General features: G+C 49.2%; 1 protein-coding gene across 2 annotated transcripts; it reads left to right on the top strand.

Moving 5' to 3' along the window:
• The first annotated feature begins 459 nt into the window (after window positions 1-459).
• ID2 (inhibitor of DNA binding 2) lies at window positions 460-2,784 on the top strand. Of its 2 annotated transcripts, XM_049652588.1 has the most exons (3): window positions 460-929; window positions 1,285-1,348; window positions 2,166-2,784. In XM_049652588.1, the coding sequence occupies exons 1-2, from the start codon at window positions 582-584 to the stop codon at window positions 1,339-1,341; spliced, it is 405 nt and encodes a 134-aa protein (XP_049508545.1). In that variant the 5' UTR covers window positions 460-581; the 3' UTR covers window positions 1,342-1,348; window positions 2,166-2,784. The 2 variants fall into 2 exon arrangements, with proteins under 2 accessions (XP_049508545.1, XP_049508544.1); XM_049652587.1 differs by having other exon boundaries at window positions 1,285-2,784.
• Window positions 2,785-16,560: the final 13,776 nt, after the last annotated feature.

Genomic DNA, 16,560 nt, shown 5'->3' with positions numbered 1-16,560 from the left:
CGGTGACTTTCCCTCTGCTGTGCAGAGCCTGCCGGTGTCGCCGTGGTTTTAGGGCTGCTGAAACCTCCAGGGTGTGGAAGGCTCCGTCAAGGGACACCCTAGAGCGAGGGTACTGCCTCACCCCTGGAATTAGAATAAAGATGCACATTTGGACTCCTGGGGTCCCCCCTTCCCCTCCTCCCCCTGGCCTCCTCCGGCCTCCCCTCCTCCGCGGCCCTCTGCTCCCCTCCTGCCCCGCGCTTACTGTACTCTATTTACCACCCCAGCTGGGCTCGCGCCCGCCCCGCCCACACCGCGGGGATTGGCTGCGAACGCGGAAGGACCGAGCGCTCGCCCCGCGCCCGCGCCCGCCAATGGGGGCGCCCGCGCGGCCTGATGGACGCGCCGGCTTCCACCAATGGGAACGCAAGGAACCCGGATCGTGTGCCCCCGGCGAGTGCCGATAAAAGCCGCCCCGCCAGGCTCCCGGCTTCATTCTGAGCCGAGCCTGGTGCCCAGCGCTGGAAGCTCCGCAGGCGGCGGCGGCCTGAGCTCCTGGGCAGCCCGCTCCCTCCCGGTCTCTCCTTCCCCGCGCGGTCAGCATGAAAGCCTTCAGTCCGGTGAGGTCCGTTAGGAAAAACAGCCTTTCGGACCACAGCCTGGGCATCTCCCGGAGCAAAACCCCGGTGGACGACCCGATGAGCCTGCTGTACAACATGAACGACTGCTACTCCAAGCTCAAGGAGCTGGTGCCCAGCATCCCGCAGAACAAGAAGGTGAGCAAGATGGAAATCCTGCAGCACGTCATCGACTACATCTTGGACCTGCAGATCGCCCTGGACTCGCACCCCACTATTGTCAGCCTGCACCACCAGCGACCTGGACAGAGCCAGGCGTCCAGGACGCCGCTGACCACCCTCAACACGGACATCAGCATCCTGTCCTTGCAGGTAAGACCTGCTCCCGGTGCCCCCGCCCGCTGCCGCGCACCCCAGTCATCGCCTGGGCTGCCGCTCGCAGACCCATTGTCGAGACGGCCGCAGTCCGTGACTTACCGATGAGCTAATTAACTAAAAAAAAAAAAAAAAAAAAAAAAAAAAAAAAAAAGACAAATCTGCTATAGATCGAGCGGTGCGTGAAATTGCTGATAAGTTCTGACACGTTAATGCATCTGTCTTTGATTCGGATTGTAGCATAAAACGTGTTTAATGAAACTTGCTGTTCTATGGATTACTTTAAAAAAAAAAAAAAGCCCTTTCTCCTTCAGATTGTCTAACATCGCCGTTTATCCCCTTTCTCTCGCAGGCGTCTGAATTCCCGTCTGAGTTAATGTCAAATGACAGCAAAGCCCTCTGTGGCTGAATAAACGGTGAGTGTTAGCTTGTGCCTCCCGTCCGGACACCGCCTCTTGGAGAGAGAGAGAGAGAGAGAGAGAGAGAGAGAGAGAGAGAGAGAGTTTTCATTTGTGTATCTGCAAAATTGGGGATTTTGTAAATGAATGTGTACTTCAGTCGTCTTGCACGTAGCACACTGCCTGTGCCTACGAGCTATGAAGGGGCTCCTAGCTCTGATTACTCCAGATCACAGAACATTTTCCTTTTAAACGCAAAACACAAAACAAAATACCAGTAACTTAAGTGTGAAGGCGGCTGGGGAAAATGCGTGTTGGCCTCTGCCACACACGGAACGCCTGGCTCTCCCGTACTGGTGCTCTGGTACTATGAGGTACTACCCTGCACGTAATTAATCTTATCACCACAAATTCCGTAGAGATCCTCCTTCCCTAAAACTTCGGCCCTCCTGAGACTCGGCCAGCCCAGCACTGCCTGCCTGCGCCTCAGACCCTGTGATGTGGGATTCCGACTTCCCTATCTGCTAACTAAAGGGCTGTTTTCAATCAAATAATCGTTACAAGAAGCAGACTGGCGCCCGCGAGCACCGCTGTTGGAGATCCAACTAGGAGATTGCGTTGGGAAGTTTCTCCCCGGAGTCTCTGCTATTTTACTGTTTAATTTTCGCCGTGGAGGCCGAGTGTGTGTGTTGCATCTGGACGCCAGGGTTTGCCCAATCTTTGAGTGTTTGGTGGTTAAATGTTCAAACTGCGGCTTCCTCGTGGCGCCAGTCTGCCCGCCTCTGCCCTTAGGTTCCGTTCTCCTAAAACACGCCTCTCCCCCAATCTTTTGCAGGTGGTCATGACTTTTCTTTTCTTTGCACAACAACAACAAGTCCACAGGATCTTTTAACGCGCTGAACTTATTTTTCAACCATTTCACGAGGAGAACAACAAGTTGAATGGACCTTTTTAAAAAATGGAAGGAAAACTAAGAATGATCATCTTCCCCAGGGTGTTCTCTGACCTGGACTGTGATATTAGTTATTTATGAAAAAGACTTTTAAATGCCCTTTCTGCAGTTGGAAGGTTTTCTTTATATACTATTCCCACCATGGGGAGCGAAAACGTTTAAAATCACAAGGAATTTCCCAATTTAAGCAGACTTTGCCTTTTTTCAAAGGTGGAGCGTGAATACCAGAAGGATCCAGTATTCAGTTACTTAAATGAAGTCTTTTGGTCAGAAATTACCTTTTTGACGCAAGCCTACTGAATGCTGTGTATATATTTATATATAAATATATATATATATTGAGTGAAACCTTGTGAACTCTTTAATTAGAGTTTTCTTGTATAGTGGCAGAGATGTATATTTCTGCATACAAAGTGTAATGATGTACTTATTCATGCTAAACTTTTTATAAAAGTTTAGTTGTAAACTTAACCCTTTTATACAAAATAAATCGTGTGTTTATTGAATGGTGATTGCCTGCTTTATTTCAGAGGACCAGTGCTTCAATTTTTATTATGCTATGTTATAACTGAACCCAAATAAATACAAGTTCAAATTTATGTAGACTGTATAAGATGATAATAAACATGTCTGAAGTCAATACCTGAATTCTGAATGGTTTTTAAGATCTCCCTCTCTGTCTCCACTCGATTTAACCATCACTGCCACCACCCCCAAGCCTTGGGACTTGTATGCAGAAGAAACTCCTTATCAGATGTGTGGTCCAGTGCGAGCACTTTGGGGGCAAAGCGCTAATGTGCTTTAAGACAGCTGACCGGGCTGGGGAAACAGAAGTCTTAGTCCTGCAAGGAACTAGTAGTTCTGTGCCTTGGGGCTGAGTTTCAAACCAAGGAGCTGCTGTGGCAGTGACTCCTAGGAGTTAGAGCATTCACACTAAATGAGTCTGGAAGGACTGCTTGGCTGAGTAGGTGTTCAGACACTTTTGGAGTATCTGAAACTGCTTGTAGTTCAGGACATGACTTAAGAGAGTTAGGGGAAGGGCGAAAAGACCCCTGGGTGCTAACTGCTTGCTCCCGGCGACTGTTTGCCTGCAGGAATTCAAGCCGCAGCGTGGCCCCGGGCGCTCCCGGCCTCCCCAAGCTTCCCCTGTACCTTCTCCACCTGGAGCTCGCCCAGGCTCCTGGAGACTGGGCCTGGGCGGAGCCCACTTTCCAAGACAGGTGGCCGTTAAATCGCCCTTCACCCTTGACTGCACCCCTGGACTGCCCTGCGAAGGAAAAGAGGGAGGGAGGGGAGAAAGGCCTTTTAAGTCACAGAAAAAGTACCAGCGCGCTGTTTCCATGTAGCCCTCACCTGGCAGCTTTTGGCTCCTGCTTTAAAACAGGTAGCTGACGCGGACAGATACTTAAAATTCGTACGTATGCAAGAATCCCCAAACTGGAAGGAAGACACTTCCTTAGGTGTGTGACGGTGGGGTGGGAGGTTCTGGAAGGCCGGCCCGAGGTGGACGGGGAGCGGAGAAGGAAGGTGGGGAGGACGGGCGGGTGGGGATGGGTGTCTCACCTGGGGCCACTTTCTCAGGCCCAGCCCAGCAGGTGTTTGGGTGGCGCCACCTTGTCTGCGCTGGCGGCGGTGGCGTTTCCGGCCCTGACCTGGAATCCGTCACGGAGAGCGCGGGGCCAGGTGCGGAGGGGCGGCCTCGGGCTCTCGGCCCAACTTCGCCCTCGCCCGGCTCCCGCGTCCTCTGCGGCGGTCGCGCCCGACCCCGCTTCCTCCGGGGGGGGGGGGGGGCGGCGCCGGGGACCCGGGCGGGGCAGCCTCCGACGCCACCCGCGCCCCGCCCGGCGTCCGCGCCGCAGGTGAGCACGTGCTTTGACCGGGGCCGTCGTTGTTGTTGATAATCGTACCGACGGGGGCGCCGGCTCTGCCCGCCACACCTGGGCGGGGCGGGGCGTGCCGGCGCAGGCCGCCCTTCGGACCTGCCACCTGATGTCCGGCCACCTGTCGCCGGCCCGCCCAGCGCCCCGCGCGACGAGCCGCTCCGCTCCGGGCAGGGGCGGGAAGCACGAGGACGGGTCGCTGCCCCCCCCCCCGCTCCCGCCCCCACCCCATCCTGTCCTCGGGGGACGACAGGGTGGGGGCGCGGACGCCGGCTCCCGGTCGCCCCCAGCCTCTCGTGGTCCGCTCGGACCGGCGAGAGGATCAGACCCGGACGGCAGGTCCCGTGCAAGGGCTCGCCGGCTTTCCAGAGGAAGCCGTGCGGCCGGGGTGGGGCTCTCGAGCACCTGCGCGGTCCCTGGAAGCCGGGGACCGTTTGCAACGTTTGGACGACGACCCAGAGTAGCAGCACCGTCCAGGAAAAGCGGCACCTTTCGGAGGAGGCTTTCGGCGGCGGAGCTCCGGCCACTCGTCCGGGTCCGGCCGGTGGAGGTTGGGCGCCACCTGCTGGCCGGCGCCAGGAAGGCGGCTCGCGAGCGGGGTTTTGGGGGCGCTGGGAGGCCGAGGGGCGATAGCTGGAGCTTCAGGGGGGGAAACGGCACGGAGAAACTGCCTTTTGAAAACGGGTTATCAGGAAAGAGAGCCTCTCTAGCATGTGTACAGTCGTTTCCACTGTGTTTTCTTCTTATTTCGTCTTCTTACCTACTTCGTAACTTAGGATCCCCTTTTGCAGATTAGTATCCACTGCCACTAGGTGCTGTCTTGGATGTTAATAAAAGTATCAGACTTGACCCCCCCGGGAGCAGAGAGACTACAACTGGATTGTGGAGAAAAGTGAGTTGTGAAGTCGAATGAAAGCCAGCGTGTTTTCGCTTCTTTTCCTTAAATCTTTCAATGTGTTTTTATTTTTTCTGAATAACCTCAACCACGACCTCCAATATTGCGTTAAAGGACTAGGAGGTGAGAGGGAGCGTCCTTGTTTTATTCCAGATCTTAATGAAAACAAGTCAGACTTTCTCCATGATGCATGACCCGGCTCTAGGATTTTGTGATGTTATGTAGTCTTGATCAATTTTAGGAAGAACCCTTTAATTGTTAGCTGTTTTTTGTTTTGTTTTGGGGGGATTTTGACTCACAATTCGGGAATGAATTTGGTAAAATATATGTATTCTATTTATTGATACTGTTTTCCTTTAGAGTCTTAACACTGATTTTTCTGATGTGAATCGGCCTTGCATTTATTCTGTAATAAATCCTACTTGAACATGACGTATGATTACTTCTTACACACACTGTCGGATTCTGTTAGCCAGTATTTTACTTGGAATGTTCTAGAATACAATGGAGCCTGTGGTTTCTTTTCTTGTGCTGTCCTTATCTGGTTTTGGAATCGAGGTCACACTAACCTCAAACGATAAATGTGTGGGTCAGTTTACATTTTAGTTCTCAAAGCCACGGATAAATCTTCGAAGTTAGGCAAACATGTGGTCTCTCCATTCTACAGAAGCTGTCCTCAGAGACACCAAGGGAGTGACCAAGGGCATGTGGCAGTCAGCGGACAGACTCGGTCCAGTGTTTTACTCAAATGGGGAAGACTTCTGAGGACAACGATGTAGACGTTACCAGGGAATAGTAACCTATAGTCACTAAACACCTGTTTCCTGGAGCTTTTTTGTTGTTGTTCAAGGATAATTATTTATGGGGTTTCCACGCTGTGGGTGCACAGCTCCAGGGCAATCCAAATCCGTGTCAGCCTGACTCACCACACGCCCTTCTGATTCCTAATGCCCTCTGCTACCGGAAGGGAGTCTCCAGGCTCTGTCTTTCCCGGGTGATGGTTCTGCTAAGGTCCCAAACGTCTATTTCCTCATAAAGGTGATCTGAGACCGAGGCAAGATTTGTCCAGAAGCCCAACAGGTATTTGGTTTAGTGCTGACCATGGGAGTAGTCACTTGGAGGAGAACCGCCCCTCACTGCCCCCCGACGGCAAGAACCGGGGGAAGTCTGCAGAGACGTGTGGACAGAGAGCTGAACACTGGCGCGTTTGGCTTGTTTCCAATCATTTGCTATTAAAAATCAGGCCACGTCCGGTGGCAGTTCCTGAGTGGGGGTACCAAGCCCGGCACGGGGGCACTGACCCAACAGGAATCGGAGGCGAGGTTTCACTCCCACGGGAAGCAGGACATTGGCAGGGAAACCACTCTTGAAGGCCTGCCATGTCAGTGTGTAGACTAAATTACTCATCCTGGACGATCTTGGGGAAGCCTGTCAGCCTGAGGTCAGGAGGGGAAAGAAACATCTCCCTTGAAAATTTAGAGCCAGGGGTCTGCCCTCGCAGGGAGTGGAGATTTAAATCCATGGGACCCAGACAGTCTGCAAAATTCTAATGCTGATAAATTAACGTAAAAATGGTTCCTGGCTGGTGATGCCCCTGGGGTGTTTGGCAGGAGTAAGGGCAAAAGTTCTCCAGAGAGAGAAGCCCTCAAGACTAACCACCTAAAATCCTACTGTTTAATGGCTTGCTGAAAGTAAGTTTACAATTAAAAACTTTAGATGCTACTGAAAACCAATTTTCAGTGAAAGAAAGATTCAGTAGATACAATGAAGAGAAAGATTAGAAACCAAAGAATTATATAGGCTCAAAGGTGAGGATAACTAAAATGATTCGAGAAAAAGAAATAGAAGAACGAATTAAAAACATAAGAAAATCGCAAGGTACAGTTAACCGAAATTGAAAACTCAGTGGAAGGTTAAAACCCAGATTAAAAACTACTGGAGCTTTTCTACATGCTAACAATGAACAATCTGAAAAGGAAATTAAGAAAACAATTCCATTTACAATAGCATCAAAATGAATAAAATGCCTAGGAATTAATTTAGCCAAGGATGCGGAAGACTTGCACAATGAAAACTATAAAACACGGCAAAAAGAAATTAAAGAAGACGTATATAAGCGAAAAGGCATCCCACGCTCAATGAAATGGAGGCTTGAATATTGTTAACATTTCAATACCACCCAAACTACAGATTCAGGGCAATCCCCGTGAAGACTTCAGTGATATCTTTTACAGAAATAGAAAAATCCATCCCACAATTTAGATGGAATCTTAAGGGACCCTGAACAGCAAAAGCTTTCTTGAGAAAGAAGAACAAAGTTGGAGAACTTACAGTTCCTGGTTTCAAAACTTATTACAAAGCTACAGCAGTCAAAACAGTGTGGTACTGGTAGAGGGACAAACGTATTGACCAGTGGAACAGACTAGAGAACCCAGAAATAAACCCTCACATACATGGTCAAAGGATTTTCGACAAGGATGCCAAGACCCCACCATAGAGAAGGGCTGGTCTTTTCAACAAACCGGACATCCACATGCAAAAGAGCAAAGCTGGACCCTTCTCTAACACCATAGACAAAAGCTAACTCAAAATGCATCCAAGACCTCCACATAATGGCTAAAACTATAAAAGTCTTAGAAGAAAACATATGGCATAAGCCTCACAACTTTGGAATTGGCAATGATTTTTTGGATAGGACACCAAAGGCACAGGCAACACAAATAAAAGTAGGCAAATTGGACTTTGTGAAAATTTACAACCGTGCCTCACTGGACGCCATCAAGAGAGTGAAAAGGCAACCTACAGAATGGGAGAAAATCTCTGCAAATCATACGTTGGATAAGGGATTAATAGCCAGCATATACGGAGGACTCCTAAAACTCAACAACATAAAGAGAAACAATGCAAAAATAGGCAAAAGGGTTGAAAAGCATATCTCCAAAGAAGATCTAGTATGGCCAGTAAAACACGAGAAGGTGCCCCACATCCCTAATCATCAGGGAAACGCAAATCAGAACCATAATGACATCTCATACCCATTAGGATGGCTACTATCACCAAGAGAAAAAAAAAGCTGAAAATAGCAAGTGCTGGGAGGATATGGAGAAGTGAGAATGTAAAATAATACAGCCGCTGTGGAAAACAGTAAGCATGGTGTCGCCTCAAGAAAATTGAAAAATAGATTTCCCATATGTTCCGGCGGCTCCACTTCTGGGTATGTACCCAAAAGAATTGAGGCAGGGTCTCGAGGAGACTTTTTGTGTCCGTTTTCATGGCTGCATTATTCACGGTAGTTAAAACACGGAAGCAACCCACGTGTCCGTCAGCAGACCGAGTGGATAAGCCGCATGTGGTGTCTACATACAGTGGAACACTAGCCTCAAGAAGAAAGGAGATTCCAACATCTGCTCTAGGATGAACCTTGAGGATATTATGCTAAGTGAAATAAGCCAGTCGCAGAAAGACAAATGCTATGTGATTCCATTTATATGCGGTACTTAGAGTGTCAAAATCACAGAGACAGAAAGTAGAGGGGTGACTGCCAGGGGCTGGGGGAGGGGAGAAGGAAGGAGGAGCTTTGCAGGATGAGAGGGTTCTGGAGACAGATGGCCGTGATGGTTACACAACAGTGCGAATGTACTTAATACCTCTGGACGACGCGCTGAAAAACAATTACGATGGCAACTTTTACGTTATGTGTGTTTTTACCACACACACAAAAATGTGTAAGCTACTAGAGAGAGAATTCATGAACTCAGAGATGGAGCTGAGGAAATAACCCAGAGCACAGCACTGAGAGATAGAGATCTCAAAGAGATGAAATCAAGGACGGGATGGAAAAGTCCAACACATAAGGCAGTCTCTACCGAAGGTCATGGCAATGGAAGGGTGTGCATCACAGCCAGCAGGCAACTCGAACTTGAACATTAGACATGTCTAAGCATCACACAAGCCTTTAGTCAAGCCAATGGGCCACACACACATATGTCCTAAATCTGAAAAACAAGAAGTCCTTCAACACAAGGGAAAGAGTTCACAGGTGATACAGTGGCCTTTACACATACAAATAGATGGTCCGTTCCATTCGTAGGGAGATAACAGCAAGTGCAAAGACACCGCATGAGATACCAGTTCTCACCCAGCAGATGGACGAAAGTGCAAAAATGAGCATGCACTCTGTTAAGACCGGGGGTGAGGGGAACGGTCTTGTCCATCGTTCACGATAAAATGTGCAGGGGAACTGGACACCAGCCCGCGAGATTCTGCGTGCATGGACAGTTTCACCCAGCTGTCCCGCCCAAGGGATCTATCCCGAAGTTACACTTGCAGAATAGGAACTAGTTTGTGCCTCAAGTTAACACATGTGGCATTATTATTTTTTTAAATTTTTTTAATACTTATTTGTTTTTGAGAGAGAGAGCGTGAGCAGGGGAGGGGCAGAGAGAGAGAGAGGGGGGGAGACACAGAATCCGAAGCAGGCTCCAGGCTCGGAGCCGTCAGCACAGAGCCCGACTTGGGGCTCGACCCCACAAACCGTGAGGTCATGACCTGAGCCGAAGTCCGCCGCTTAACCGACCGAGCCACCCAGGGGCCCCTGGCATTTTTTTTTTTTTAATAGTAAATGATTGGAAACAAACGCCCACCAGTAGGGGGCTGGCTGGCAATTCTACAGCACATTCATGAGCAGCGTCGTGACGGGGAGAGCTGTGTGCTTTCCAGGGTATAACGCCCAGTGGAGAGAGCATCACACAGAGCCATGTGCGGAACGGACTGTTGTGGCAGAAGAAAAGCATACTATACACGTAGAGATTCGTGTTTGTTTACATTTGTAGAGAAACAGAAGATAAACCAAAAACCAATTGAAATGGCTATTGATGGAGGAGGGGGGAGAAATGTGATGTTTCTAAATGTATCTTGTCGTATAGTTTTGATTGTAATGTAAATGTTTTTAATCAAAGAAAAAAGCAATATACACAACTTTAAAAGTAGAACAGGTGTACCTAGTCATATCTCAGGTTGGTGGTATATCCATATCAAGAAAAGAATTATCCCAGCTGACTTTAGGACACAGAAGTTTTACTCGACATGCCCAGTGGAGATGTTCTAAGGACAGAAAGAGCTGCAAAGAGGGGGCTCCTGGGTGGCTCAGTCGGTTGAGAGTCCAACTCTTGATTTCGGCTCAGATCATGATCCCAGGGCCGTGGGATCGAGCCCCATGTGGGACTCCACACTGGGAGTGGACCCTGCTTGGGATTCCCTCTCTCCCTCTGCCCCTCTCCTCTGCTCGAACTCTCTCTCTCTCTCTCTCTCTCTCTCAAGTAAATATTTTTTTTAAAAAGAGCTGCAAAGAAACCATAAAGTTCACTTAGTTGTCATATTGTTAGTAATAATATTGATATTGTTATCTTTAAACTGGTAAATATATAAGATAAGCAAAGAAGTAATTATACTTAATCTCTTTCAGTGTCAGAGAGATTAGACACAAATAAAAGTTAAAGAAGTAAAAGCCCAGAACTCTTATATTTGAACTGACAGTATCAGTTGAAACTCACTTCTCTTAAAAAATATTTTTCTAGCATTCCACTGAAAATGCCTAGAAGCAATGGTAACTTGGCAGTAATAAGCACCCCCTTAAAATCAGTTTGTGTTCTCCGATACCATTAACCACAAGAAGTAAGCAACATTCCTTGGAGAAAGGACTGATGCCCAGTCCAGGACAGGAAGTAAAAATGATAAAGATAGACAAAAATAAAGAGATGACAAAAATAGAATAAAACTCTTTGGGTCCCAATGGAAGATTCTAGGGCACCAACTCATTTTAAAAATTGATAATTAAAGGGAAATTAAAAAGCGTTCACCCTGCCTTCCCAATACGAGTTGTATGTCAGAAAACTGTAAAAGACAAAATTAGCAAACCATTTTGCAGCCCCCAAGTCCCAGGGAACGCAAGGACCGCGACGTGTCACATAGTTGCTGATTCAGGCAAAGGTCATCAATGGTGAGCGGAATCATTAGGTGAAAGATTGATGGGGGATTTGATAATGAAATGATCCGGCTGTTTATAAGGAAATGATTGCTTGAACCCCTGGGTCAGTCACTAAAAATCTAGACGAGGGACCAGGAGATGCTTCCTGGCATGCAGTCAGAGGGACACAGCATCACTCGCGAAACATTTGTAGGAAAACATTTATTTCTAATAACCCAATCTGAAGTAATACAAAGCCTTCAGATCTAACCTTCTTGTCTATGGAAACGGGGGTGGGGGGGGCGGGGAGCAAGTGAAATTATATCACAAGGAAGCGGGCAGAAGCCCAGAATGGGGACTTCCTCAGGACGACTGACCCGGCTTTGTCTACAAGGCAATGATATTAAAGCAGAGCTCGTGGGGAGGACGGGGGAAGAGCTGTCCTCAAGGAAGACGACATAAGAAATGGAACAACCGAGTGCAATGAGTGAATCTCGTTCAGCTTCCTCGACTCTCAACAGGCAACAGTTTCAGACAATCGGAGAAATGCGAATGAACGCGGGGCATCGGATGATGTTAACGGATTGGTTGGGTCGGTGTGAAATAGAATGACCCTGTCCTTTAAGATGCGTCCTGACGTATTTACACGTGAGGTGTCTCGTATTTGCTTTCAAATAGTCCAGGCAAAGGAAAGGGGGGTGAGGCACACGACACAGGCACGGCCAAATGCCGCTGGCGTCCCCGCTGAGCGATGGGCACAGGACTGTCCTCTGTGTTTGGAAATGCTCTGGAAATGTCTGGAAATGTCCTCTGTGTTTGGAGCCGCGGGTCAGAGAGACTCCGTGCTATGCTTACTCTGGCACAGGGCCCTTCCCTTCTCCAAAGTCTCTGCCCTCCTGCCCCGTGGCCCGACTTCCGTGTTCCCTCCCTCGAGATCTACCTTGGCCTGTAGCGCAAATGAACTCTCCTCCGTCACCTGGCTCAGCTGCCGTTCAGAGACACCGCTCTGCGTGCAGGACACCTGTCATGAGTGTCACCGACAGGCGGCAAAGAAAAAGTCCACGAGGCCCAGAAATGCCCCGGGGGCCTGTCTCTCCTCCCCACGGTCATGAGCAGAGGAGAACAGTATGTGTATTTCCGCATGTGTGATTACGCCTTCCTTGTAGAATATGGTCCTGGTTTTAAGTAAGTTTCCACCTAGAAACAATGCTGTAAGGTGTGTTTTAAACATACAGTCTTCTAAATAAGTTCCATCGGTTCCGGAAGAAAGTTCTTAAAAACTCACGCATTCCTTCAAACTTTTATGTCTCGGAAAGTCCTCCGGAAGCTCTATCAAGAAAGGAAAAGGGAAAGGCCCTTCTTAAGGTTCTAATTTTACCTGAATTTGCCAAAGCCTACCAGGGGAAGAAAATATTCCAAAAACGCTTAACTGAAACTCTGAGCCCCTAAAGTGAAATATTTGAAGGAGCAAAAAACCTCAAATTTAAAGGTAATCCATACTGGTTGAGTCAATCCAATTTAAAAATGTCTTGACTGGGAAAGCAATTTCTGAACAAGCGTGTGAGGCCCCGGTTTTGTAGCTGACGGTGACTTCTGAGAATCATCCCGAAGTACGTATGAGCCCTGGAGGGCTGCCCCCGAGAATTCCATCTGATGAGGAAGCAACCCCAAACCACACAGGGACAGGGCTACGCAGCAGGACACGTCGTGCTCATTTTCATCCAGGGCTCTACGGTCTGTGAGGACCACACCGCGTCTTGCCAACACAGGAGACGCTTCTTTCCGGGGAACGATCTCCGATGTGCCAAAGGGGTTACGTTCACTAACTCAGTTATTGCGCATTTATCGAGTGCCGCCTGTGTGCCAGACATCGTTCTAAGTGCCGCGGACCCAGCAGACCAGACAGACGGGGACCCCTGGCCCGAGTTCCAGCAGTGAGACACGGACCATATACAGGTAAATTCCGTCATATGAGAGGGAGGTAAGTGCTAGGAAGAGAAATCAAGCAAGGAAAGGCTGCAAGGTGAGCCAGGGTTGAAGTTACTGTCCCTGGGCTCCGAGCCCGCCCCACCAGGCTCAGCTTTGGGGGTTCCGTTGCTCTGCGGCGCGGCGGCCTCTGGGTGGCCAGTAGGGGTGGGAAAAGGCACCTGCAGGCGGGAAGGGGACGAGAGAGGGCACCCGCAGGTGTGGGCGGCGGGACTCGCGGAAGCCACGCCCAGCACCTGGAGGCCCTTTGCAGCTTTTCAACACCTGGAGAGCTGGCCGACCCCCCCCCCACCCCTGCCCTCCCCGCACTGATTCCAGCCCCAGCGAGCAGCACCTGGTCCTCAGGGGATCTGGGGGCCAGGCCCAGGGCACCCTCCTCCAGCTCAGAGGCCCCCGCACCAGTGAGGGTCACCCCCTTCTTAGAGCTTCTGAGGGTTAATTCCAGCCGCCCGCTTTGTGTCCTCGGCCCAAGCCTGGAGATGCTTCCTGCGGTGACCACCTCGGTGATGCCTGACTGTTCTTTGCTTTTGCTTTTTTCTGTTACTGAGTTAGTACTTTATACCTAGTTAACAGTTTTATTCTTTCCGCTAAATTCGGGACTGGACCCTGACGGGTGCACTGGGCTCTGGCACCCCATGGCCTCTCCTGTACGACTCAAAATCCACACCGCTCAGAGGAGAGACACCGCGGGCTCTCACCAAGTCTTGGATTTAAAATAGAATTTTAGGGGCGCCTGGGTGGTTCAGTCGGTTAAGCATCCAACTTCGGCTGTGAGGTCATGATCGCACAGTTCCTGGATCCAACCCCATGTTGGGCTCTATGCTAACAGCTCAGAGCCTGGAGTCTGCTTCAGATTCTGTGTCTTCCTCTCTCGATCTGCCCCCACCCCCACCCCCACTCACACTGTCTCTCTCTCTCTCTCTCTCAAAAATAAACATTAAAAAAAATTTTCTTAAAGAAGTGATAAAATAGAACTTCAGTTATGTGTTAGTCCTACACTGCTGTATAACAAAGTACCCCCAAACTTAGTAGCTTAAGACAACAAATGTGTAGGACCTTGCACAGTTTCTGAGGGTGAGGAATCAGGAATGGCTCACTTGGGTGGCTCTGACTCAAAGTTTCTCACCTCAAGGCTTGCCCAGGTTGGGGAATCAGCTTCGGACTCGCTCACGTGGTTGCTGCTGGCCTCTGTTCCTCACCAGCTGTTGGCCGAAGGTCTTAAGTTCCTTGACACATGGGCTTCTCCAGAGGGGTGCTCACAGCATGTCGGCCAGCTTCCCCCAGAGTGAGACAGAGAGAGAGTGTCCAGGGCAAAAGCTCAGAAGTGACATAGCACCACGGTGGGTCATTCAGACCAACCCTGGTACAATGGGAGGGACCACAAGGGCGTGGGGTGTGGGGTGTGGGCACCGGGAGTGGGCGATTGCTGAGGCCATCTTGGAAGTTGGCGACACAAGCTCTTTCCATTAGACACTTTGGGCTTTGGGGTGGGGCGGGATCGGAGCCAGCCTGGGTGTCCCGAGTCCGGTGCAAATCAAGAGACTTCAAAACCTGAGCAGAAGCTATAATCCTCCGTAGGTCCTACAAGTGGGAAATGGCTAACTCCTTACCGCTGGCACCATTTTAGAAGCTCTTTGGAAACATTTGGTGGAAATGGCAGGGATAATTTTGGCTGTGTGACTCCTCCAGGCATATCTTGCTTTGTCACTAAAACTCTCAATTTAGGAATTATGCTGGCATTTTCTCCAGCTGCTGAGATGTCTAGATGTCAATGGTTTATATGTGTCTTTCTTAGTTATAGCCAATATATTTCAAACTTATTAACCAGACCACAATTAACTTGGCTTCTTAACCAAAGGAAAAAAAAAGCATATTAAGTAACCACACATCATAGAACATCATCCCTCGTTAGATCGTTTCCCTTTTCCCAACTATTACTCCCAGCTGATTGAACACCCAGTCCGAAATAGAACCTTGGGCCAACGAGGTAAATAATATCTCCACTTCCACAATGGCAGAGAGAATTTTGGCATATCTGAAAGATTAGGTAAATAGATCTAAAACCATACTGCTAAATCGCTTTGGACTTGAAATGATTATTCTAACAACTCACGGAATGGCGAGGTGTCATCGCCGAGGATAAAATTGAGAAGCGCTTCCCCCACCCGGCTATACTACGGACGCAGCTTGTCTAGGAGGAAATATTTTAATTACCGGAAACACACACAATGGATAGCGTTCTCCAGTCCCATCATAGAAAGTGACACCCTTCAAGTAGTTAAGCAGAGAAAGAGATCAAAGTTCTGGAAGTGTTGAAAGCGGCTCTTGGGCCATTTCCACCCATTTATACATAGGAAGGTGGTAGTTCTGATGTGGCCTCTACACAGATAAAGATAGGCGACTTGAATCCTAAATGTTATGTTGATATGCAATCTGAAAATAGTATATATATTGAAGATTTTTTATACACTTCCACATTTTCAGTGTAAGGCCTTTACATTCTTAGTTATAGGCAAGGGCCCAAGTTTTCTGAGATTCCATAGCCAAATCATCAGTGAAATAGAAGGAAGGAAAAACACACACACACACACACACACACAAACCTCTTGCTGGAAGCCATATGCAAGAGAAAGATGGTGACAGTGTCTGAAAAGAAAGCCATTTCTATTTTTTACATCTTTTTTTCACTATAGTGAGGGTGTAAATTTTAACTGACATGTTCCAACCAAGTGAAAATCATTCCAGGGGGACAAATGGACGCGATCCCACACGGAAAGTACGCTGAAGGCTTCAATGTTGAAGGAGAATATCTACTTGACTTCAAATAGTTTCACCCAAGACAGGTTCCAGCCCCACGCTACCCTCACGGGAGCCTCGAGGAACACAGAGCTGAGGTCGAGGCCATGGAAGAGTGGCAGGAGGCGGGGTTCACCCCGTGCCTCCACTCCCCGGGAGGTACAGGCGGGTCCCTGCACTAAGTGGCCATCAGCGTCACCAGAAGCAAAGCGACGGATCCGTTGAGCTCCAGCACGCGATCTAGAATCCTCCCGCCCTGGAGGAAGATCAGTTCCCTAAAATCAGGCTACGGTGCACCCAGCAGAGTTGTTCTTCCGTCCGTCTTCCGCCGTGATGGTGTCGTAGGACAGTATTTGTCTTCCTGGTCCCCATAGTGATCTGTGTGGCACTTTGTTCTGCGAATGGCTGCAAAAATATTCTGGTCCCACGTGCTCTTCTAGAATCTTGCCACTCCAGCGACAAGGGGTGGGGTCCGTCTTCTGCCCTTGAACCTGGGCTGGAGTTTGTGAACGCAAAAGAAGAGAAGCTCTGTGAATCGCAAGGCTCATTCGTTCACGGAAGGTCATACAACTCTGGCCTGGTTCTCTCTGTCTCTGTCTCTGTCTCTCTCTCTCTCTCCCGTCCTCTCTCAGTCTCAGGACATTCACCCTTGGAACGTACCTGCCATTTTGTGAAGAAGCCCAAGCAGCGGAGAGAGACCAGGTGTAGGTATTGCCATCCAGGTAGTGACTGCCATCCCAGCTGACGTGACATCTG

The sequence above is a fragment of the Panthera uncia genome (assembly GCF_023721935.1).
Source record: "Panthera uncia isolate 11264 chromosome A3 unlocalized genomic scaffold, Puncia_PCG_1.0 HiC_scaffold_12, whole genome shotgun sequence".
NCBI lineage: Eukaryota > Metazoa > Chordata > Mammalia > Carnivora > Felidae > Panthera > Panthera uncia.
Note: the sequence above shows the minus strand (reverse complement) of the source record. Positions and strands in the feature narration are given on the sequence as shown.

Excerpts from the sequence above, each read along its gene's own strand:
- ID2 (XM_049652588.1), top strand. The coding sequence starts at position 582 with ATGAAAGCCTTCAGTCCGGTGAGGTCCGTTAGGAAAAACAGCCTTTCG. Across the intron at positions 930-1,284 it reads TCAGCATCCTGTCCTTGCAG|GCGTCTGAATTCCCGTCTGA; the intron begins GTAAGACCTGCT and ends TTTCTCTCGCAG.